Source organism: Pezoporus wallicus, unplaced genomic scaffold (genome assembly GCF_028554395.1).
Source record: "Pezoporus wallicus isolate ANWC-B61680 ecotype Strahan unplaced genomic scaffold, APGP_CSIRO_Pwel_v1 contig_1181, whole genome shotgun sequence".
Lineage (NCBI taxonomy): Eukaryota > Metazoa > Chordata > Aves > Psittaciformes > Psittacidae > Pezoporus > Pezoporus wallicus.
The window spans coordinates 1136633-1160080 of NW_026641428.1; the positions used below are offsets into that span (position 1 = coordinate 1136633).

At 44.2% G+C, this 23448-nt stretch overlaps 2 protein-coding genes across 3 annotated transcripts in view; both read left to right on the forward strand.

The window, feature by feature from the left end:
* Positions 1–11393, forward strand: part of PSMD14 (proteasome 26S subunit, non-ATPase 14) — a 48173-nt gene extending 36780 nt beyond the window's left edge. The window contains exons 8-12 of the mRNA XM_057423675.1: positions 1504–1611; positions 4529–4603; positions 7363–7488; positions 8731–8793; positions 10960–11393. Of these exons, the coding sequence (XP_057279658.1) occupies positions 1504–1611; positions 4529–4603; positions 7363–7488; positions 8731–8793; positions 10960–11058 (471 nt within the window). The 3' untranslated portion in view covers positions 11059–11393. The remainder of the gene's footprint in view (positions 1–1503; positions 1612–4528; positions 4604–7362; positions 7489–8730; positions 8794–10959) is intronic.
* Positions 11394–15331: 3938 nt separating this feature from the next.
* TBR1 (T-box brain transcription factor 1) lies at positions 15332–22982 on the forward strand. 2 transcript variants are annotated; one of them, XM_057423772.1, is made up of 7 exons: positions 15333–16176; positions 16568–16722; positions 17044–17165; positions 17511–17669; positions 18474–18535; positions 20553–20670; positions 20776–22982. In XM_057423772.1, exons 1-7 carry the CDS (start codon positions 15485–15487, stop codon positions 21394–21396), a joined length of 1929 nt encoding a protein of 642 aa, XP_057279755.1. In that variant the 5' UTR covers positions 15333–15484; the 3' UTR covers positions 21397–22982. The 2 variants fall into 2 exon arrangements, with proteins under 2 accessions (XP_057279754.1, XP_057279755.1); XM_057423771.1 differs by having other exon boundaries at positions 15332–16176; positions 20553–22982.
* Positions 22983–23448: the final 466 nt, after the last annotated feature.

Here is a 23448-nt window from a genome sequence, read left to right on the forward strand (position 1 = left end):
GTTTTAAGATGTGACACATGCAGATGGGTCTGGCCAGTCAGCTGAGGGTCTAGGCAATAGCCCTTAGTGGCATTGAGTCAACACAACTGAAATGGTTGGGTCTCAGAAGTAAATACAACAGGTGATAAGTTATTAGTCTTTTGCAATTTATGCTTGGGTAATTTCTTTCACTATAAACACTTGCCAATTAACCTTACTTCCACATGAATGACTTCAATATTTATGTTGTAATCCTACCAAATTGCATATGTGTTTAGTTATATTGGTGTAAATGGAGGGGAAAATGCTAGCACAAAGTGGAGACTCTAGCTTTCTCTGCCTCCTTTCAGTGTCAGTGATTTGTTTGTTCAACATAAAAAAATTGATTTAGGTCTAAGTCTTCAAAATACCAAACCAGCCATATAAATGCATCTGTTAGTGTCCAGCCCATAGTATGGAGAGGAAGAGAATAATAATGATTGTAGAAAAGATGTTAAAATGAGATTTAAAGTGTTTGGTTTAATGAACTGGAATAACTCTTCCAACATATGCAGACAAGATGCCTGCGAACTGTGCCTGTCCTATTTCTGTGGATGTACAAGGCTGTATGGGCACTTGTCCAGTTAAAACACTGGGCCCTAAGCAAGCAAATTTATCGTAAAATTACAAACCTGTAATGGCAGGTACCCAGTAAGGGTGGGTTTGGGTATGTTGTTGGTATGTTGTCAGTTCTGTTTCATCTCGCAGGTCTTGGATAGGGGTATGGGTTTTATTGTGTGGGGCCATGAAATCCTATTTCCAAAGATTTTAATGGAAAAATTCAGCACAGGACACAACAAAAAGCAGTGATGGTTTTATTTTCTTTGTAGTGAAATAGCACCGAATACTACCTACTGTGTACCTTTAAATCATAAATGACCTTGGTTTACTTTTACTCTGTTTTTTACTCCTGAGCATGACACTGACAAGGACTTTTTAATCCATCAGACAGTTTATAGACCCTTTCGTAGTCACAAGAAGCAAAAAGCATCTGACTAGAAGGGAATACATGGGGCAAGTTCCTTGCTGGCTATAATTTTGTTGTCATTTCAAGTATTGTGGTAGTATAATTGATGTGACAGGACTGGGCTTTAGACTTGGTCCCTTAGCTTGTGCTCACTTTCAGTTTTAGTCTCTCTCTGTCATTCATTTTGATTAGGTAAGATTTAGGTGACAAACATATGCATACTGTTGAAGCTTAGAGTAAGCATACAGAAAAATTCCATGTTGTATGATGATATCATGTATATAAAACTTACAGCTCTGCGGAAAAGGTAATAATTGGTGTCACCGTACAGTACAAGGTAGTGTACTGTGCTGATAGCATAGCCGGCAGGAGGCTCTTTTTTATTAATATTATAATTAAATGATTTTCTGGATAAAGGCCAAAACCAGATGAGAGTTGATTGTGCCTTGTCCACTGTTGCTTGGCACTATTAGTTGCATTTTCTAAGAAGAATTGACTTGACATCTTGTTTTTTACAGGTTGTTATTGATGCCTTCAGACTGATCAATGCTAATATGATGGTCTTGGGACATGAACCAAGACAAACAACTTCAAATCTGGGTCACTTAAACAAGCCATCTATCCAGGTAAACCTAGTGTTGATAGTCCTGTAAATTGCAAGATTAATTCCACGGTTTTGGGGAAAAGTACCTAAAACCAGTAAGATACAAATTGTTTATTTTTCTCTCTAGCATTTTTCTGCATGCATTTATAATTGATGTGATTCATCAATGGACTTGTATATGTAAAGGGTTTAAAATTGAGCCCTAAATTAGCTACCTAAGTGTGAATGTATGTATAAGTATATACAGCAAAGGTTAAAGTACAGATTTATGGAAATGCAGACTTTTAAAAGTGACAATTGATGTCATGTCATGTGACGCAATGTAGATACTGGTTTCAGTGCTGCAATTTAAAATTGCTGCTTATTAACATCTCGGCTTTTCTAGAGGTAAATTATTATAGAAAAAGTTCCCTCATCATTAATAATCTTGTCCTTCCACTGTATGCTTATATTTGCTCTTGCTTAATATGTATCCATTACTTGAACAATAAAAGTAATATTTCTGAGATAAGTAGCTAAGAAAAAGACCCTACACTAGTCACAGTAGAACTAAAAAAGGGCTAAATTTCTGCTGTAGTAGAGTCATCACCATACCCCTGTCTTACAAAAGATAGTTGTTTTTATTACTAATGCATTGAAACCCTTTACAAGAATGCTAGCCAGAAAAATCAGGTAGTTAGAGTGTCTGCTTCAGGAGATGGTTGTGTTTGACTTTTGATTTTTGAATCAGTAAAAACTGGAAACTATCATGAGTATGAAATAAGCAGCTAATACTCTTGATCGGATATAGGCAAGCCCATGCTTGCATGTTTCAGGGCTTTTCTAACTGGTTTCTCTGGACTGTGTGCAATGATCTCCTTTGTAAACCCCTGTAGTATTGTTTTAACTTCATTATTTTAAAATCACTGTTGCTACAACATGACATTTTGGCCATGCAAATTTTGGGTTTCTGTTGTTAGAGTGGGTATTTTTTGTTTGTGTGGGGTTTTTCTCAATTTGGCAGTGTTAAGCTTAAAAATCACAGTTTAGAATGAAACTCTGTAAGGGCTCTTGCAGTTTGTTTTGCTTTTATTCTAAGGTTATGAATAAAATTCTGACCCGGTGGGGGTCAGCAGCAAACTTAATATTGATTTCAGCTGGGCTAGGAGCAAGGATTTTAAGACATTAATTAAAATCTCAGGAATAAGAATAGTACATGGTTTGAATTCATGCCTTTTTCTGGTTTGGTTTTTTGGGGGGGGGGGGGGGGGGGGTTGGGTTTTTTCTTTTGGGGGGGGAGGGGGTGTTCTGGGTTCCCTTATCAACAGTTTTATTACTTGCTCTTTGTGTGTGTGATTTGAAACACTTTTTGGAATGACCTTCTTAATTTGAAAAAAAAAAACAAAACAAAACATGAAGAGCAAGCTTTGCTTTAAAGTGTTCTGTGGGCTTTCATTTAACCTGTTGCAGTGGCTAAACTACAACTACTCTTCAGGATTGAAGTGGAATAGTTGCTTACCTTTTGCATTTGTCCACTGTTTTAAGGAGTGGTTTCAGAAGAGGAGACAGAAGAGAAAGGATAGTTGGGGAAGACAAAGATGTTTGTGAAATTTTAGGAATTGTGGAAAACTCCCTAAGCATCTACAAGTGAATTTAAACACAAACCCCAAAACCTCATATACAGTCATTTTGAGTGGGATAAGAAGATGGCAGTGGAACTACTTACTGCTAATAGTTTCAGCCATAAATTACTTTATTGATGATAAACTCTCTATTTTACAATTTTAATTACAGTAAGTGGCACAAGTAATGGTAATCTGGAACTGCTGGTTCTCATAAATGTAACCCTTAAAGTAGCTTTGTATCTTTGTATATGTGTCTACAGAAGAAATCTCTTTAAAAATGTATGTATGAGAACATTTTCAGCTTTCATACAGATCATTTTGGAATGCTGAAATATTAAGTTGCATAAGATGCAAATACACGTTCTGTATAGCTCTAAAGAATATATTTAAACATAAATAGGTGCAATGATTTAAATATAAACAATATTTATCACTAATTCTGTGTATTTGATGTATGATTTATCATACCTCATTTTTAAATGTATACTTCATGTGCAAAATTTTACATGAAAAATAAACAGCTTTAGATGTGATGTTTTACTATAGAATTTTCTTAAGCTGCCGTGTCCCCCAAATATTAATCCAGCTCCCCCTGAAGTCATAAATGCACATAATAAATTATGCAATGCACATGAGCAAAATAGAAGATACGCAGGTAGCTGTCACTTAACCTAATCTCAGTCAATCAGATTGTGATGTACAAGTTTAAGAGTTTAAGGCCAAATGTGCAAAGGGCATAGTTATAATGAGAGAGGTTTGGTGGGTTTTTAATTTTTTTTTAATTGACATTTCAAAAATAGAATTAGCTTTACTATACAAGGTTAATTTGATGCACATAATCTAACCAATACCAGACATGTTTAATCACCGTTTCAGGTACTCTTTGTATTGTACCTTAGAGAATTAAGTTGGGAATGTTGGCAATTGTTGTAAATAGATAGCCATCATTCCTTTGTTTGTAAAAGAAAGAGCCTTATTTTAATGGAAGTGATAACCAAATTTATTGAGAGAGGAAGGATTTGAGAGAAATATGTTTGTGCATATGTATCGGTCAAATGTTTGCAGGCAGTTACCACTTTTTCCTATGATAGTTGTTACTGTGTGAAAAAATATGTGGTTTAGAAATATAAAGTATAACTGTCAGAGACTGACGAGAAATAGGAACAGGTATATTTACTTAATACCTGCTTATAGTCTCTGTGTATTTATTTCTTTGTGGTTTTTATTTAAGTGATGTTTGATGATGGCTATATTTTAATTAACTCTTCCCTTATAATATTTCTTCATTTCAGTGGGGATAATTTTTTGTGTAACCTTTTCCCCTGAATTTTACAGGCACTAATTCATGGACTAAACAGACATTACTATTCCATCACCATCAACTACAGGAAGAATGAACTAGAACAGAAGGTAATTGTTTTAGCTTTTATTCAGAGGACAAAGAACACTATATACACTATGTATTTAAGATTTGTGGCAAAATTCTGATTTCAACTGCTGATACTTTTCAGTAGATGTTTTAACTCCTGGAATAGATGTCTTCTCTTCCAAAAACACGGGTAGTCATGATGTCGAAACCTTCCAAAACCACATTCTAAACTTTTATATAAATAGTTTGACAACATTTTTGTCCCTGTGTTTTATGGAAAGTTCTCATGCTGTTCTCTGCACTTAACAGGTTTGTGCAGAGTTTCAAGCTGAAAGACACACTAGCTGCCTTAGGTTTTCACAGACTGGAATTCCTGAAGCTAGAAGACCATATTTTACAAAATGGAACTGTATAACCAAGGAATCTCAGGTTTTAATTGTCTATAATCACTTCAACAGAAGGTGCTTCAAATTGGTATGAATAGAGCTTCCCAAGACTTCACCGAGCATCAGGAAGTGGTGATGCCCTGCATTTACAGAAAAAATACTGTGCAGTTAGTGACAGCAAATAGCATCAGTTACTTTTGTGTCAAACTTTCTCAATTACAAGTAAAATACAGGTTGACAGTTTCAACCAAGAAAGCAAAAAGAAAAAAGCTTATTTACCTATGGAAGTTAATTCTTGAAGAGCCAGATTCTGTCCTCAGTTATGCCTGTGTATGTTCATGGCCTTGTAAGGGCTATAAACAGCCCAGCTGGTAAGTTGGGAGTTCATGGTGAAATAGTCAGAATAGTTTTCTTAGTTTGACTTTCAGAGGGGTAGAAGTAATAAGAAAACTCAAGTTTGAACAATGAAAGAGTATCCATGCAAGTCAGGGAGTTGAAAAGAATTTGTGAAATGCATAACCCTTTTTATGGACAGTATCTGAATTGCAAAATCTTGCAGTTAATGAAAATAGTAGCTGATTCAACATAACCAGCTTTCTCAGGAAATGTCTGTGAAGCTTGCAGAGGTTACTGTTTCTGTTCAGATACAAGTGTGGCCAATACAGTCTTTCTTGAGTTCCAAGTGTGCATTTGCTTTAATGGCTTTACATATGTAAGTTTTATTACCTTTGCAAGTAGGAGCATAATCTTGACCGAGTTAGGAAAACTTTAATGTGTGAGGCGGCAACTATCTCCACACATCTTTCATAAGGCAGGTTCATATATATCTCAAAACCCCCTCATGGTGGTGGTGATCTGTTAGCTCCATCTGTAGTAAAAGTACATGCTTCATGTATTAGATGAGGAGCCCATCACACCAAACCATAATTACAAAACCCAGATAGCCTAGCTAAACTGTCCATATGCAGTTTGCCTACAACTCCTTCTGTCAGTAACTGAGATCTTGCTAATACAAATTATGACACAAACTTTCAACTCGGCTCGTATGTTCCAAAGCCAAGTTTCTTTGGGAACTGTGTATAGGATGTAACAGGCACTTTTATTCAGGTGGTAGCAATTGCAGAGTTTATGGACTCTCAAAGATGGCTATAGTAAATATTTGCAGATCAAAGGAAAGCTGAAACTGCTTGCTGAAAGGGTCCTCCCCACAGTCCTCAACTGTGCAGAAGAGTCACAAAATACGCTTTCTCTACTGATGAAAATTATGAAATTGCCTTTGTAGCTATTCCTTCACTCTTTAAAGAATAACATCAGAGTGTCAAGTAAAACATTTCAGATATTTCTAATAGTCCCCATGTTTATCACCATCAAAACTCTGCATCACTTTATCATGTTGTTTTTAGGGCTGTTTACTTTGTCTGAGGACAAATACACGCAAGTCATGCTTTGGTTTCTTTTGAAGTTCACTTCTTCACAACTGTGGCAGCTGCTTGCATATAGTTCAGGATAATCAGTGAAGCCTAAATAACTACTTCATGCATTTAATCCAAGCATTAAAATATTTTCCAACTTTGTTATAGGCCAGGAGCTTCAACAATTCCTTATTTGGCAGTTAAAACAGTTCTGTTAGCTCTCCTACAATGCAATTGTGCATTCTCAGCTACAGAATAAATAAATAAATAAAACCAACAAAAAAAAACAAACCAAAACAAAAAACCACGAAACAACCCAAAAGAAAAACCTAAGTATTCCTGTCAAAGGTAATGTGGCCCTGGTTTCCATGCCTCATTTTCATATTTAGGGTTCAAAGAGTTTGGTCTTTAAAAACTTATGCAAAATCTCTTATCTGCTCTATCAGAATCATGGAATCATAGAATAGTTAGGGTTGGAAAAGATCTTAAGATCGTCTAGTTCCAACCCCCTTGCCATAGGCAGGGACACCTCACACTAAACCATGTCACCCAAGGCTTTGTCCAGCCCGGCCTTGAACATTGCCAGGGATGGAGCATTCACAACTTCTTTGGGCAACCTATTCCAGTGCCTCACCACCCTAACAGGAAAGCATTTCTTCCTTATATCCAATCTAAACTTCCCCTGCTTAAGTTTTAACCCGTTATCCCTTGTACTGTCACTACAGTCCCTAATGAAAAGTCCCTCCCCAGCATCCTTATAGGCTCCCATCAGATACTGGAAGGCTGCTATGGGGTCTTCACGCAGCCTTCTCTTTTCCAGGCTGAATAGCCTCAATATTCTCAGCCTGTCTAGTTGACTATTGTATTTCCTGTGTTTAACCATTGTAAGATGAATGATTTTTATTATTCCTACTATTAGTAACTTAGTTTTTCTGTCCAAGATCTTCACAGTATTACGAATGTATTTTATGATGAATGCTCTAAAGAGATTTTGTTTTGCAGATGTTGCTAAATTTGCATAAGAAGAGTTGGATGGAAGGTTTGACACTTCAAGACTACAGTGAACACTGCAAACTCAACGAAACAGTAGTGAAGGAGATGTTAGAATTAGCTAAGAATTATAACAAGGTACTTGTATCCCATAATGAAAGTTTAACTGTAGCTGTGTTTATGAAGTGAAGAAATTCATTACTTAATATCAGAAGTAAGAAGTTGATTATCACAAGCTTTGTTCAGAATGACTTGTGAAAGGACTAGACAACTGTGGCAGGAACTCTTTTGGTGGGATTTTGATTTTTATAATCTGTTTTCAGCAAAGAGTTTCTTGGGTTTTCCTTAAATTAGGCACAAGTGTGGCTTTAATGGCCTTGTGGAGACTGTGTTTCCTATTAATCAACTATGTATAGTTTCTGTGTGAAGTTGCCTATTAGCTCTTCAGCCTTTACCATCTGACTTTTTGCCCTGAACTAGCAAAGAATTTAATTACATGTTTTGCGTTGAAATGTGAGTCATTACATTGTGTTTTTACTTAGTGAAGAGAATATAAGATCATTGTAGATGAAAATAAATGTTGTGTTCTTCATTCCCTCAGTCACGAACTACTTGACCAGTGTAGCAGAATAAAGGTTATTTATCTGTGTCATTCCAGTAGATAGATGCTAAGTATTTAGAACACATTCTAGACCTCAAAGTACTTTTTAGACAACAAAATTAGTATTGTTGTTGTAAAAAAGAGGAATCGGAGTTATCTGTACTGTTTTTAATACTAGCACTCACATTTAGAAATATTTTTAATTAATACTAGATCTCAGCAAGCACTCTGAGTAGTAAACCTGTGCTATTCTGTTTTAATTTGCTGAAAGTCCTAAAAACCAAAATTCAATATTCCATTTACGAGATAAGTTAGTGGATTTACTTTGTAAAGACACTGTGTTTGAAGGCAACAGAACATTATAAAAATGTATTAAAATAAGTGACCTTAAACAGTATAAGGATTTATTGAGATCAAGTCTCCAGTAAGTGAAACAATGTAGGTAATGTTATTTAGGTTGTGCTTTTCTAGTTTATCTTCAACTATCTTTAACTATTGATACTGTGCATTTAAGATTTTTGCTTAAAAACAGGTTTGTGAATATCTGACAATAAAACCATTCATGAGTATTTGCCTTGATCTTTTGCACTAGCACTCAGTAATTAAAACCACGTCTGCTGAAAAGCTGAAGTACCTTTCCTTTTGACTTTCTGAAATGTATTGTCATTTGATGATTTATTTTATTTTTTTTTTAGAGAACTGTATTTTGAGAGTCTTGTGGCTTGGGGAGCAAGTAAATGAAATCTGAAACACTGACCTTTTCTGTGTTTCTTTCACAGGCTGTTGAAGAAGAAGATAAGATGACACCTGAACAGCTGGCAATAAAAAATGTTGGCAAGCAGGTGAGGTGTGATGAATTAGAGTGAGGTGGAATGATATGCTTCGTTCATTCTAAATATTAATTTTTCTTACATGTGCATAGGTGATTTTAGTTCTATGTGCAAGATATTCTCAATGCTCCAGGTAATATCTTTTTGTCGAAGACTGTTGTGTAAGGAACAAGGCTTTTGACAGAATATCGGCAGAATATCTGCAAGTTGTTCTACATGTGCTTGTATTACATGCTGAGGAGCAGTGGTGAAATTTGGTAGTTTCTCTTTTTGCCTTTCTTTTTTCTTTTTTACCTCTTTGCAAGAAGAGGCATAAAGATATCCAAGTCTCTGTCAGAGAGGCCAAAGGTATGGAGGCTTAAAAAATAGTAGTAACTGAGAAAAGGTGGGAGTGTTGTTCATGCGTTATGATGGCTGAAGAACCGGCTTATCCCTATCTTTAGTTCATGAACACACAGTCGGTGTTCAGCTCCAATACGCACGTATGCAAGTGAGCTGCATTTCTTTGTATTGATGTTGAAGGAAAAATGTTTAGGACCATAGCTGGAACTGAAAATACCCACTCAATTCATTCTGTCCCTTTGCAGTGTATGGGAATGTAATGTCCTTGTAGAAAACTTGACAGAAAACTATTTATCCATTTGTTTTGAATATAAAGGTTGCGGAAATGTGCTTTGGTGGGCAAGAGGAGAGCAAAGCAAGTTTGTAAGAGGTGTTCAAGTTCCAGAAGGGCAATGGAAACAAGAAATGGCTTTAAAAATATGCAGTGTGTCCTTAAAGAACCAGTATTCATTGTATTGCTAGTAGCAGTAGAATTTAAAGGATTCTGGATTGCTCTTATGTGTCAGCTTCTAGCAGCAATGTCATAACACATCTGCACTATTGTGCAGTCGCTTGTGTATTTCTGTATCATTCAGAACAATAGAGTTTATGCCCACCTACACATACATAAATATATGTATAAAATATTTAAGAGGGGTTGTATTTTAAGGGTTATGATGTCATCTCAAACAGAACTTGAGCTCCACTAGTTCTTTAAATCATTATGCATAGGTGAAAAAAAGAAAAAAATTTCCATAGCGTTCCATTAAAAAGAAATTTTTTTTCCTGATAAAATTCTTTAATTACAAAATTGTTCAGTTAAGTAATTCCATTTGGGTTTTTTATGCAGCTTGTATAAAAAGCTTTGCAAACAAACAGCTGCTCACAATAGGGATGTTATTAAGCTGCATAATTTGCTAGGAACATAGAGAATACTGAAGAACTGTATGATCTTTGAAAATTATTTAAGAAGGACAGCTTACACAGATTTTCTAGTGCACTTTTGTGTGAATTTAAATAGGTTCATTAGATTTTGACAGCAATTCTTTTTTTAAAACTTCAAATTCCCACGATTGTTTTCCATATTTTAATTTTTATACACACAAGAATGCTACAGTAATACTTCAGTAAAGTTTAAAGATGTGGGTTTTAATGTGCCTGTAATTTTGCAGTATTTGGAGATTAATTTCTTAATCCGAATTCTGAAACCGAAGAAGTGCATGAGCATGGATTTTGACCAGAAATAATCTTATTGTTCTATGCAGATGCCCACAAATGCCCACATCAATTGAGTAATAGTGTGTGGGGATGTGTATTTTCAGAGCACTGCTCAGGCTTAACATTCTTTTTTTTTTTGAACATTTCAACATAGCATTGTGTTTTAAAAAAAAATAGTAATTTTTATGGGTATAAGTATTCTAAGTTTTTTGCAGTCAACTATTCAAATACTGTGTTAAATCATGCTAGAGTCTTTACAGGATTAAAACACCCATTTGTACAATGATCTCAAAACAAACTGCAGTGTTCCAGAACTGAGATTAAAATATTGGCCTTAGTAAGACGTATAGTAAGTTCTACATATTGTGTGTCATCCTAAAAAATCACAGCTGTCATGGTTACTCTTCAGATGCTGGGCAGGAATTTACTTCCTAAACCTATTCTCAACTTAGTATGGACTAATAAAACCTTACTCATGGAAATTCAGTCATTTGCTAGCTCTTGTTTGAATGAAACATTTTAGGAGCTTTACTGGCCTGTGTTCCTTAACTCACACTCATCTTAAATAGACCTGAAGTAAATGAAGTCTTTCAGAGATGTCTTTCGTTCATTTCTCTCATGGCATCCTTTGTGTTTCAGGACCCCAAACGTCATTTAGAAGAGCACGTGGATGTGCTGATGACCTCAAACATTGTCCAGTGTTTAGCTGCTATGTTGGATACAGTTGTATTTAAATAACCAATTTACTGTTTGTGATGCTTTCTGTGTATATTTGTTTATTGTTTCTAATACTCACAAAACAGAGACTGTTGAGGCTATACTTGATGGAAGAGACATCTGACTTCATTTGCAATGTAAGTGCAGCACTATAACACCTTTCAGTCTCTAATTGTGCAGTTGCTTCAGTTTCTTTGGTTTCTTTATGTCAGGGTCTTTACAGATTCCAAAGTATTCAAGAACACAACGTGGGCAAAAATGTATTACATTTTCATTTAATATTTGGGGGAAAAATCAGTAGTACATATATATTTTGATTGTTGCAACATAATAAAAATACATTTACAAACCTGTCTACGTTCTGGAAGGTCTTTTTTTGAAGAAAGGACGGTGGGAATTAACAGTGTAGGAGAAATGTTGGTAAAGGTTTATTTCTACCCACTGTAAAACTACTGAGCTGAATTGCTAGGACAGCAAAAATTCTCTAATGAAATTTGGTTCCCATTGATTGCCAGATACTCACATAGAGATTAAAAAAAAACCATAAAATCAAAATTGTCATAGCGCTGAATTCGGAGGATGTACAAAACCCAAAATGCTGAAAATTCCCCTGCCAGCTCCCTTTCAATATTATTCAAGCCCTCATATTCGCAGAAGACAATTGACCTTAAGAAAATGAATTCAGTTATGCTGATAACTGAATCACACAACTTTCACAAATGGTGTCATAAATAGCAGTATTCTGAGAATAAACATTAAAGTGATAGAAGCTGTTCTAGATTATATGAACCCTCCCTCCTGTGAAAGAGAACGTACACAAGATGTCCATATATGAAAATATATGGAAAGAGTCCCAACTGGAATACCACATTTAAAACCATTTCCACTGACTAGAGGGAAAACTTGCAAGAAGGCATGTGAGTTGGCTGCTTCATTTTAAGCAGGCAAAGCCAAAAACCTGGGCTTGGGAGTGATTTTGGATTTTAGGCAGGGGACCCGGTTAGGTTTTTTTGTGTAAGTATTGGGTGGTACTGAGGTTGATTTGATTGTTTTGTCTGGGCATAAGTGTTCTCTTTCTGTGTCACAATATTTTGTTCACTGGTTTGTTGTTTTTTTTTTTAAGTAAATGGCAACAGTTGTGGCAGGCAAATATTTAAAACTAGATCCATCTTTTGGTGTTGAAGATTTTTTTTTTTTTTCCAATTTATTTTACTTCTTACTTGATAGTAAAGAAATAACCCATACAATTGTCTTGTTTTCCATTTTGTGCCCAGTAATTTTCTATTTACTTACTCATTCCCATTGAAAGGTTTTTCTTTTGTTTGGAATTTCTTATTTAGGCTTTTTAATTTACTATTTTAGAATAACACTCTCTGAAAGTATATTTAGCATGCACTAACTTCAGAGGGGAACATGCAGATTTTTGCAGCTGCCCTCCTTATGGCCTTCCCTCTGCCCCCACAGTAGGCAGTAGAATATCAGGCTGGGAAAATGGAGACAAACCAAACCACATTTGCCAGCATACAGTCAAATGGAAGTGCTTTCTGGTGATGCTCACTGAAAACCTGCGTATCGTCGAGGATGCCGTTGTCCCATGTGTGCACCCCAGGGTGAAATGGGGCAGGAGATCATGGGGGGACGTGCCCCAGGCTCATCTGCCCGCGGGGCTCTGCATCCCTGCCACTCCCTACTCCCACTCGCACGTGTAGCACCACGAGGGAGCCACAGTTTGGCAGGTCGTGGGGTAACATGGTACTGCAGAACAGGAGAGGAGCTATCGCAGTGCTGCAGTGTGTACATGCCTGAAAGGCCAGTGTAAGCAGGGAGACAAACAGCCAGTCTTGCATATTCTAAATTAATTTTGACAACTACATCTTGCAGAGGGTAGCTGAAAGGAGACTGTTGGGGATGTGTATCTCCTGTAGAATGAGCTTGTGCTGTGGTACCCTGCTTTCGATCCACTCCTCAGTTTGAACTGAAGGCGCAATTTTCCATTTACTGAGATGTTTCATGAATAATCAAAAGGCTGGGTTTTTTGGGGCATCTCTCCTCATTTTTGTCCAGTGCTTTGGGAGCAACACAGAGGATTTGGAAGAACGTGTATATGCAGTAACCTGAAACGCAGCAGTCCATATACCATCTTGGAAGAAGAAAGAGGTTTTCAAGCAGCCACCTTCTGAGCCTCCAGCCGCAACGGAGCAGACCTTCATTAGCAGCTTGACCCCTCATCACCTGTCATCATGAAGGATGGGCATATTGTATTAGCAAACCTCTCTCCCTCTTTCTATGACGATTCTATAACACCACCTGCCACGGCATTTCCCCCTATTATACCAGTTTAGGAGTTGTGCACTGAAGATTTTTGGCATATATTAGCACTTCCATGTGATTGGCAGTGTACCACTGAATTCATTGCAGCTCTGCATCTATATGGGTGTAGCTCTGAAATTCAGGGCAGCGTTTCCTCGGGTTTATCTGTTTCGACCCATCTCCTGCCTATAAAAGTCCATTACCTTTCCATAGGTTTCAAGCAAGGAAAGGGGAGGGTGAGCACTCTGGTGAAACAAGTGCTAGAGCCACCAGTTAGAACTTCTACTAATAAAACTATTTTCTTAGCTCCAAAAGGAGAAGGTGTAGCATGGAAAGTTGCATGTGTTGTACCACCCAACTGTGTGTAAAACGGTGAACTGCTTGCTTTTGGCCTCATAAATTATTTTATTAGAATAATTTTCTTGCAGAGAGTGTATGTATGCTGGCTTCTGTGAAACCCCAAATAACCAAACTAGCTCACGGCTAAGCAATGGAAAAATAAATGGCTGTGGACTTTCAGAGTGTTGAAATACATGTTATCACAAGTCATGCTGTTTCTGTTCTTGTCTGGATATGAGTTTGCAAAGTTTCAGCCTGGCTTCGGATGATTATACACTGGTCTTGGGTTTGTTATGCAATGGCCCAGGCTCTGTTACGGGTGGAATTTGAAGCTGGCTGCTGATGTCACATGGAAAGAAATGTGGTCTGTAAAATACCTGTAGTCCAAACCGCTGAGGGGAAAATACCAGGAAAAATGGAACGGGAGAGCTCCTCCCTGGGCAAAAAAACGGGGCTTTTAAGAAGTCACAAGTGTGCCTAGAATGGAAACCGGGACTGGTGCCTGGCAGAGGCGGAGTGGCAAACGCGTCCCCTGAGCTCCTCAGGTGCATCTTCACGTCTCGGAGGGTCCTGCTTCCAATTAGCCCGAGGCTCAAACGGACCCGCTGGCCGGTCCCTCCAGCTGACGGGGTCCCGGGCGGGCGCAGCCAGGGCTCGGGTCCAGAGGCCGGCTCTTGCGGGGCGCCCCGGGCAGAGGGGGCCGGCGGCTGATACCGCAGCACTACCGTGGTTTGGGCTTCTCCGGTCCCGCCCTGGCCTCGCCGGCCGAGCCGCGGGCGAGGCAGCTCATGGCTCACTACAAACGGTGCTGCAGAAGCAGCGCTCCCGCCCGGCGCTGCCTGCGGGACTGAGTCACGGAGGTAGAGCAGGCAGCGAGGGGAGAGGAACCGGGCGCCGGGTGGGTAGGTGGATGCCTTCCACCCTGCTTTGCTGGTAATCTCTGGCATTACGGCTCCCAGATAAAATATTCATGTACTAAAGAACCCGTAAACACCGCGGCAAATACATTAGGGCACTTCGTTTGCGGGGCTTACGATTATTTCAGAACTTAAAAAGAGATGATGGGCGACCGCTTTCAGCTGTGCATTTTCCCCCGCGAAGCAGGCACGGGTGGGAAGGGGGGGGGGGGGGGGGAGGTTGGCCCCGAAGGGGAGGCAGCTCGCGGAGGTGAGCGGATGGCAGCGGCCCCCGGCCCGGCTCTGCACTCCCCCCGTGCCCGTCCCCGAAGTCCCCGGCCCACGTCCCCTCCCTAGCACACAAAGGCAGGGGACACCAGCGCACATTTGGGGAATCGCAGGGGTTTGGATTTATTTTCCAGTCGTAGTGAAAAAAAAAATTAAAAATCTGGAAAGGTCACATAATAATGAGCACTTACAGCAAACACATTCTTCCCTTCCCCCTTCCTTCTATCTCACAATAAAATCATCTCCTTCAATTTGCCATGATCGTCGCGACCAGGAGCCAGGTGATTATCCTAATTAATGTCTATCTAATTAAATTACTGTCAGCGGTTAACCAATGGCAGAAGCCGTTTCATCCTCTCCACAAGCAGCGAGATCAAAAGTGAGTCTTTCCTGATTGCTGCATAGTGTCAATTGGCCAATCTCTTCTCCCAGGGAAGGGAAAAAAAAAAAAAAAAAAAAAAAAAAAAAAAAAAAGTAAAGCAAACGTTTGGGAAGCATTTGGTGGATGAAGTGCTGCTTTCTGCCTAGCGAGGGTCCCAGGATGTCTAGCTTCTGATACTGAGGAGCCCTTTCAGATCCAGGGACTGAAGGGTTATTACTGTGGTGCTAGAGCTATGCAGCTGGAGCATTGTCTTTCTCCCTCTATCATGCTCTCCAAGAAATTTCTCAATGTGAGCAGCAGTTACCCACATGCAGGCGGATCTGAGCTTGCCTTGCATGATCATCCCATTATCTCGACCACTGACAACCTGGAGAGAAGTTCACCTTTGAAAAAAATTACCAGGGGGATGACGAATCAGTCAGATACAGACAATTTTCCTGACTCCAAGGACACACCAGGGGACGTCCAGAGAAATAAACTCTCTCCCGTCTTGGACGGGGTCTCTGAGCTTCGTCACAGTTTCGATGGATCTGCTGCAGATCGCTATCTGCTCTCTCAGTCCAGCCAGCCCCAGTCTGCTGCTTCTGCTCCTAGTACCATGTTCCCTTACCCCGGCCAGCATGGACCTGCTCACCCAGCCTTCTCCATCGCCAGCCCCAGCCGCTACATGGCTCACCATCCTGTGATCACCAACGGAGCTTACAACAGCCTCCTGTCCAACTCTTCTCCACAAGGTTACCCCACGGCGGGCTACCCGTACCCCCAGCAGTATGGTCATTCCTACCAAGGGGCACCTTTCTACCAGTTCTCCTCTACCCAGCCGGGGCTGGTTCCCGGTAAGGCTCAGGTCTACCTGTGCAACAGGCCACTCTGGCTGAAATTTCACCGGCACCAGACGGAGATGATCATCACGAAGCAGGGGAGGTAAGCCACCGCGCGGACCCTCGCCTCGCCGGGGGTCGGGGCTGAGCTGCAGGCTCCGCCGGGGGAGCCGCCCGGAGCCTCCACCGCCCCGAGGGAGCCGCCCGCCCGCCCGCCGGGGCCCCTGAGCCGGGCGCCGGGAGCCGGCAGCGCCGGTGCCGGTCCCCGCCGGGGCAGCGTTCCCGCGGGTCCGCGCTGCCCTCATCCCTTTCCCGCGGAAAGCTCGACGTTTCGGGGAGGGAGTTTCTTTTGATTTTTATCTCCCTGTCGCTACCGGGAGCCGTGAGAATAAAAACACAACGGGCTGGCTCCGCCGCGTGTGCCTATCGCTGCCGGGGGCTTGCTTCCCTCCTTCCCTTTATTATATTTCATTTTCCCCTTTCCTTTTTTATAGGCGCATGTTCCCTTTCCTGAGTTTTAATATTTCTGGTCTCGACCCCACGGCTCACTACAATATTTTTGTGGATGTAATTTTGGCGGATCCAAACCACTGGAGATTTCAAGGAGGCAAATGGGTTCCTTGCGGCAAGGCGGACACCAATGTACAAGGCAAGTTTCTCCAATTAACACTTTTCCCGACACATATGTAGGTGAGAATGATTAATTAAAGCCTTTGTGGACTGGCTCTGGCGACTTCTTAAACGCGAATGAGCCAATGATTTTTTTTTTTGAGAAAAAAAAAGGAGGGTGGAAAAGAAAGTAAGAGGTGTTCGGAAAACGCTGGTTTAGTCCGCAGTGAAAATAAATGGGGTTTTGACAGTAAAATGCCGCTGGCTTAACGGGATCCTTCGACCTCGTGTGCTGCTGCGGTGGCAGAACCGGGGTGTCCGCGAGAGCTGTGATGTGGTTGTATTTCGCTGTTTTGCTTAGGAAACCGGGTGTACATGCACCCCGACTCCCCCAACACGGGAGCACACTGGATGCGCCAGGAAATCTCCTTTGGGAAGCTAAAACTTACAAACAATAAAGGAGCATCAAACAACAACGGGCAGGTTAGTGGGGAAGACGCAGCCGCTCTGCCAGGCTTATTTTTATTGCTTCAGGCAAAATCCTACAGTTACGGAAAGAACGTGTATTTCTTTAGATCGTGTAGTTAGGTGACAGTAAAACGGGGGGGGTGGGTGGGGGGTGGGGAGCCCTCCCGTTAATTTTGCCACGGGTCTCGCTGATCCTGAGCGCGTCGCCCGAGTGGGCCCGGCTTGGCCGGGCCAGCCGCAGGCGGCCCGGGGAGGTAGCAGCGGGGTCCCGTTGCCTGCGGGCATCACGCTCCCCATCCTTCTTGCTCTAATTTCCTCCTCTGCCCTCGGCCCCCTCCCTGCTTTTCCTCTGCCCGACAGATGGTGGTTTTGCAGTCCCTCCACAAGTACCAGCCACGCTTGCATGTGGTGGAGGTGAACGAAGACGGGACGGAGGATACCAACCAGCCGGGCAGAGTGCAGACCTTCACCTTCCCCGAGACGCAGTTCATAGCGGTCACCGCCTACCAAAACACCGATGTAAAGAGCTCCCGGGTTTATTCCTCTCGCGGTCTCCTGCGCTCTCTGCAGCGCATCCCGCCGAGGCCACCGAGGCCGTGGCACTTCCCCCTCGGGTCTGCGGCGCCGGGAGATGGGGATCCCTATCTGCCCCTTTGTGCCACCCTGCCCTGGTCGGGGCTGCTGAGCGCCGAGCGCGGCAGGAGCTGCCCGCGCCTGCCTCGGGTGCCCTGCACCAGTGTTGCCGCTCCGCCCGGAGCTGGGCGTTCATTCGCCGCACTTCTCTTCCAGTCGGAAACAGCTCAGTTAGCTGTTAGCTTAAGCTTTAAGCCTGCAAAGATCAATTAACAACCTCATTGATTGCGCCGGGGGTGACGGAGCAACTTCCTCAAATTAAAAGCTCGTTAATGCCTGGCTACGTTTCGGAGTGGTCTGGCTTTGCTACAGACTGGTGTCCCCTTTTTCAACTGACATATGTTCAGTCCACATTCTCGCTTCAATTATTTTGCTCGATGCAAATGTAAACTCTAGCTACCGTTCTGCGGTACGGTCTGCCTAATTTCTGGATTTAAATATATTCATACCCATGCAGTAGCAATACTGACACATCTCAAAACATGGGGTTAAATATTTTTTTTGCCGTACTTTTTCCAATAAAGTACATCTTAAAATTAGACCCTGATATGTACAAGCATACCAGATCTTTATTTTTCACGTTTTAAAGGCAATTCGACCGACTGGTTTAAAGCTTGACTTTAAATATGTGTTGGCTGCAGTAGGATGTATTTTTCAGGCTTTCACAACTCTGGTCCTTTCTTTCCTTAGATCACACAGCTGAAAATAGACCACAATCCTTTCGCAAAAGGTTTCAGAGACAATTATGACACGTAAGTAAAGAGGATTTATTTCCCTTCTTCCGCTGCACACACGTCAGGGAAAAGCTTTGGGATGCAGGCTGGCTTCGTTTCACACCGAAAACGCGCCGTGTTGGGCTTTTCCAGAGCCCTCCGGGAGGGAGGCACCCGCAGGCTGCCCTGGCAGGGCCGCGGAGAGGGTGTTCCTGCGGCAGCGCTCCGCGCAGTCCTGCGCAGCCTGCGCTCACCTCCACGCCTGGGGCTGTGCTGCCCGCACCCACATCTCGCTTTTGCACTTTGGCGGTTTTATTGCTGGTGTTTCCTGGCACGCATTTTTGCGACCCTGACCAAGTTTCTGTTTCACCTGCACGCAAAGGCTCCGAAAGAGGCACCCGGGCAAAACCGGGCTCAGTCACCGAGTACCCCTCAGGGTTCGGGTAATCCCGGGGTCCACAGAACCCGCGTCCGGAGAAAAGTTGTTTCGTCTTGTTTTGTTCTTCTCTGCGGTTGGAATTTATATTTTTTTACCCCACCCTCTCCCCCCGTTCAGGGTGGAGCTAAGGCCTCCGAAGATTTTTGGTCGCGGTTTGTCCCCGCTCAGGCCCAGGCGCCAGACCCACCGAAGAGTGTCCCTCTGGGACCTGTGGCTGATGCCGCCCCTAAGGCGGTTAGAGGGGCACCAGACCCCGACTCCCCAGCTCGCCGGGACACCCGGCCGGGGGCCGCCCGCCTGCAGGGTCTGCCCAGATGGGCCGGCGGGAAGCGGCGAGCCAGGGCAGCCAGTCTGACCGGCCTCTGAGCTAACCTGCCCCTCTGTAAGCCTCGGCTTTGAGAGGGAAACCTCCTTTCGACTCTCTCAACTGCGGCGAGGAGCGGCCTCCCTGGGAGTGCTTAAGCCTGCGCGTAACTTCCTCGCCGGCTTAAAGCTCCCTGACCTCCGACGGCGGCCCAGCATCCCCCAGCAGCGGGATTTCAGTCCAAGGGTAGAAACGATACCGAGGCCTGAACTAGTGTGAAGGGGGCCCGGAGCCGAGCACAGACTCTCCCCTGGGAGAGGCTGGTGATGCAGGCGCTGTCCCCTACGGGCGGGGGTCGTGGCGGCTGTGTCGGGGTCCCGGGCGGCGGTGGGAAGGGAGCTTCGGTCCCTTCCCGTGTCATGAAGGGCGGACGCAGGGCATGGCTGCTCACTTGGAAGCTCTGCAGGAAAGATGCGCGGCCTTTAGGAAGGCTGCATGGCCTTCGCCCCCAGCTGCCATTGCTTTTCCCTTTTTAATAGGAAAAAAACCTTTACAGGGAGTCACTTGAAAGGAGACGGGGGGAGGGGGAAGCTTCAATGTTGTCTAGCACGTTGAATTTGTTTAAGGGCCAAGTTTATTTTGGATAAGAAATTCCAGGAGGCGTGGAGGGTTAATTAAAGCACAGTTTTAGCCTGAATTAAATACAGATAGTAGTTATTCATCCATTAAAGTTTTTATAATCGCAAATTGCAGCCCAGCATGGGAGAATTATATATAGGCCACGCAGGGAACACTGGATGTGTCTGGTTTTACATTTCCTTCAAGTAGGTGTTTAATTTAAACTCGGTATAATGTTGATGGTTCGTCTGAGACTCCCAATAAGTGATAAACAGCCGATAGAATTCCGTAGTCTGCCATTCACGCTGTTCGCTGCAAATGACCGCGTTGCCTGGTGCGCATATGGCGGGAGCGGTCAATGTGTCACGGCTCGGGTTTTCACGCCGGTTTCACGCCGGTTTCGGGCAGGAGCAAGAGATCTCTCACCCGTCACTGAATGGCCAATCGGTCCCAGAAAGTGCGCTCTTCGTGCCTTCCCTGCCCCTTCCCTATTAAGGCCCTTGGCGCTCCCAGCGCCGCAGACCGAGGCCGGAGCGGAGCGCAGGCCGCGGGCAGCACAGGAGCGCGCTGAGGCAGCCGCCGGCCCGTTCGGTCCCTTCCCGTCTCTCCCAGAGGGCTGCAGTAGTCCGGTTGCCGCCCCGAGGAGGGCGGCGGGCTGCGGCGGACACCCAGCTCTCTCCCCTTCTCTTGGGCAGGATCTACACGGGCTGCGACATGGACCGGCTGACACCTTCCCCCAACGACTCACCCCGCTCTCAAATTGTGCCCGGGGCCCGCTACGCCATGGCCGGCTCCTTCCTCCAGGACCAGTTCGTGAGTAACTACGCCAAGTCCCGCTTCCACCCCGGGGCAGGAGCCGGCCCGGGGCCCGGCGCCGACCGCAGCGTGCCCCACACCAACGGGCTGCTCTCCCCACAGCAAGCCGAGGACCCGGGGGCCCCTTCGCCGCAGCGTTGGTTCGTCGCGCCCGCCAACAACCGCCTCGACTTCGCCGCCTCCGCCTACGACACGGCCACCGACTTCGCCGGCAACGCGGCCACGCTGCTTTCCTACGCGGCCGCCGGCGTCAAGGCGCTGCCGCTGCAGGCTGCCGGCTGTGCCGGGCGACCGCTGGGCTACTACGCCGACCCCTCTGGCTGGGGGGCCCGCAGCCCCCCGCAGTACTGCAGCAAATCCGGCTCCGTGCTCTCCTGCTGGCCTAACAGCGCGGCGGCTGCGCGCATGGCCGCCGGGAACCCCTACCTGGGGGAGGAGGCGGAGAGCCTGGCCCCAGAGCGGTCCCCCTTGCCGGGCGCAGAGGACTCCAAGCCCAAAGATTTGTCCGACTCCAGCTGGATCGAGACGCCGTCGTCCATTAAGTCCATCGACTCCACCGATTCTGGGATTTACGAGCAGGCCAAAAGGAGACGGATCTCCCCGTCGGACACCCCGGTGTCCGAGAGCTCCTCGCCTCTCAAGAGCGAGGTGCTCACCCAGCGGGACTGCGAAAAGACCTGCGCCAAGGACATCGGCTACTACGGCTTCTACTCGCACAGCTAGGCGCGGCCGCCCGGCCCCGCCGTCCTTTTGCACAATAACTCCTCCGCGTTAGCGCACTGACCCCCGCCCCTAGCTGCCCATCCGTGTCCCCGGCCCGGCCCGCAGGCACGCAGGGAGGCAGAGCTGCGGCTGCCGCCGTCTCCCCGCCCCGCTCCTGGCCCGGCCCGGCCCGGCCCGGCCCGGGGGCGCGGGGGGCACCGCTGCTCCGAAACCCACTGATAAGTAGGATGCTTAGACTCTCAAACCGTACAGCGCTTCCTTCCTTTTACCACGGATGGATACTAGGGGATAACAGTAATAGTGGGGGAAAAGAGCCTGTGAAATGCCTGTACATAGTACTTAATTTATTGTAACCGACTACTTTTCTTTGGTTCTGTTGCTTTCTTATTTGTTTGAATTTTCTTTTTGTTTTCATCGTTAAGTCACAAAACTTAGATCCTGTTTAAATTTCTCCCTCCACCTTTGCTCCTTCTCCCCGTGTCCCCTCCTCGCAGCAACCTTCCCCCCCCCCGGTAAACACTCTTTCTAAATGCCTCTGGAAGTGCAGAGCGGGCCCGTAGCTGCGGCAGCGAGTAATGGGTTTCTCACTTTCTCTGCAATTCTTCGCATGAAATAATTACGCCGTGCCCTGGGCTAACACAGCTAAAGAATAGCTCAGCTTTCCCTTCAAAAGAACAGAAATACGTCTCGTAGGAAAGTCGATTAAAGTAGCATGACGCCTTCCAAAAGCAAAATTAACTGCCTCTGTATTTTTTCTTTAAAAGGAATAGCTCGACATCAGCAATATTATTATTTTTGTGGTATTCCTCCTCCCCCTCCCCCCCGCCCCCAAGTGCCAAATCCATTACTGGTCCCTGCAGGTGCCAAATATGCTGACAAACTCTTTTCAAATTTCTTTGCAGTTTTCCCCTCTTTCTTTATATTGCTGTAAATCTTTGTAATGAATAATCTTAAAAAAAAAAAAAAAAAAAGAAAAAAAAGGGAAAAAAAAAGAAAAAAAAAGATATAGACGACTGAATTGTTGGTAACCATAGTGTAGTCCAGTGAAGATGAATTGTGAGTTGTATATTTTACTGCATTTAGTTTTGGAATTGACTTTTTCATAAAGTAGCTAACCGAGATCTGACTTCCTGGGGAATCAAATGCACATCAAAAGTAAGAGCGATCTTTCCTGTAAACCTGTTACTAATTTCATGAAGGAACTAATATCCCTCCAGGTCTGTCCCCCCGGCGAAGCAGAATAGTAAGTCTTCGAATTTTGAGTAGCAAATCTATACAATTAACGCATTTTTATATAGAGGAAAAAAAAACAAACCGACACAATTACAAACTGAAATATGCATCAGGCTAAGTATTCAGTTTAGATTACACTCGACGGGGAAATTTCCTAATAGAAATTCAGGGTCATAAACGTGTGTATATTTTTGACTCTTCTGTAAATCGAATGTTGTGATTTTTATATTTGTTCTGTTACGTCTGTGGAACTGAATAATTTATACCAGTACATGCTCCATTGAGAAATGTTTCGGTTTTTGCCCGTTTGTATCGTCTGTGTATAACAAGTAAAATAAACCTGGCAAAACGTTCACGCCGTGTCGGAGAGCACTTTGCCGTTCTGCACGTCCCAAGTTGGGCGACGCCAGTTCTGCCTTAGCTGCCCCCCAGCTTCGTCTCTCTTTTTTTTTTTTTTTTTTTTTTTTTTTTTTTTTAGGGCAGGTGAAAAGGGGACATAGGGGAGAGTTTACGCACCGCATGGCCAAGCGTGGAGGTTTGCAGTCGGAGACATCGGGAGATAAAACCCCTTCGGGTTTTAGATGTTTGTAATTATGCGTCTTTGACTCTTAGACCCCCTGACAGCACTTTGGAGGCGGCAGAGGTTCCCTGCTGCGGGGGAGCCGCCCCGTTGGCGGAGCAGAGCAGAGGGGCGCAGCGCTGCCCACCGGCAGCTCTCCCGGGACGGGGGCGCAGCGAAGGGCCAGGCCGGGCTCTCTGGGGGCGCGGAGCAGAGGAGCGGCAGAGAAGCCCCTGCTCCCGCGGCACCACCTCCTTCTC

Bases quoted from the DNA above. Each gene is read 5' to 3' on its own strand.
- TBR1 (XM_057423771.1), top strand. From the start codon at position 15,485: ATGCAGCTGGAGCATTGTCTTTCTCCCTCTATCATGCTCTCCAAGAAA. The intron at 16,177-16,567 runs GTAAGCCACCGC...CCTTTTTTATAG, and splicing joins ATCATCACGAAGCAGGGGAG to GCGCATGTTCCCTTTCCTGA. The intron at 17,670-18,473 runs GTAAAGAGCTCC...TTCTTTCCTTAG, and splicing joins CCGCCTACCAAAACACCGAT to ATCACACAGCTGAAAATAGA.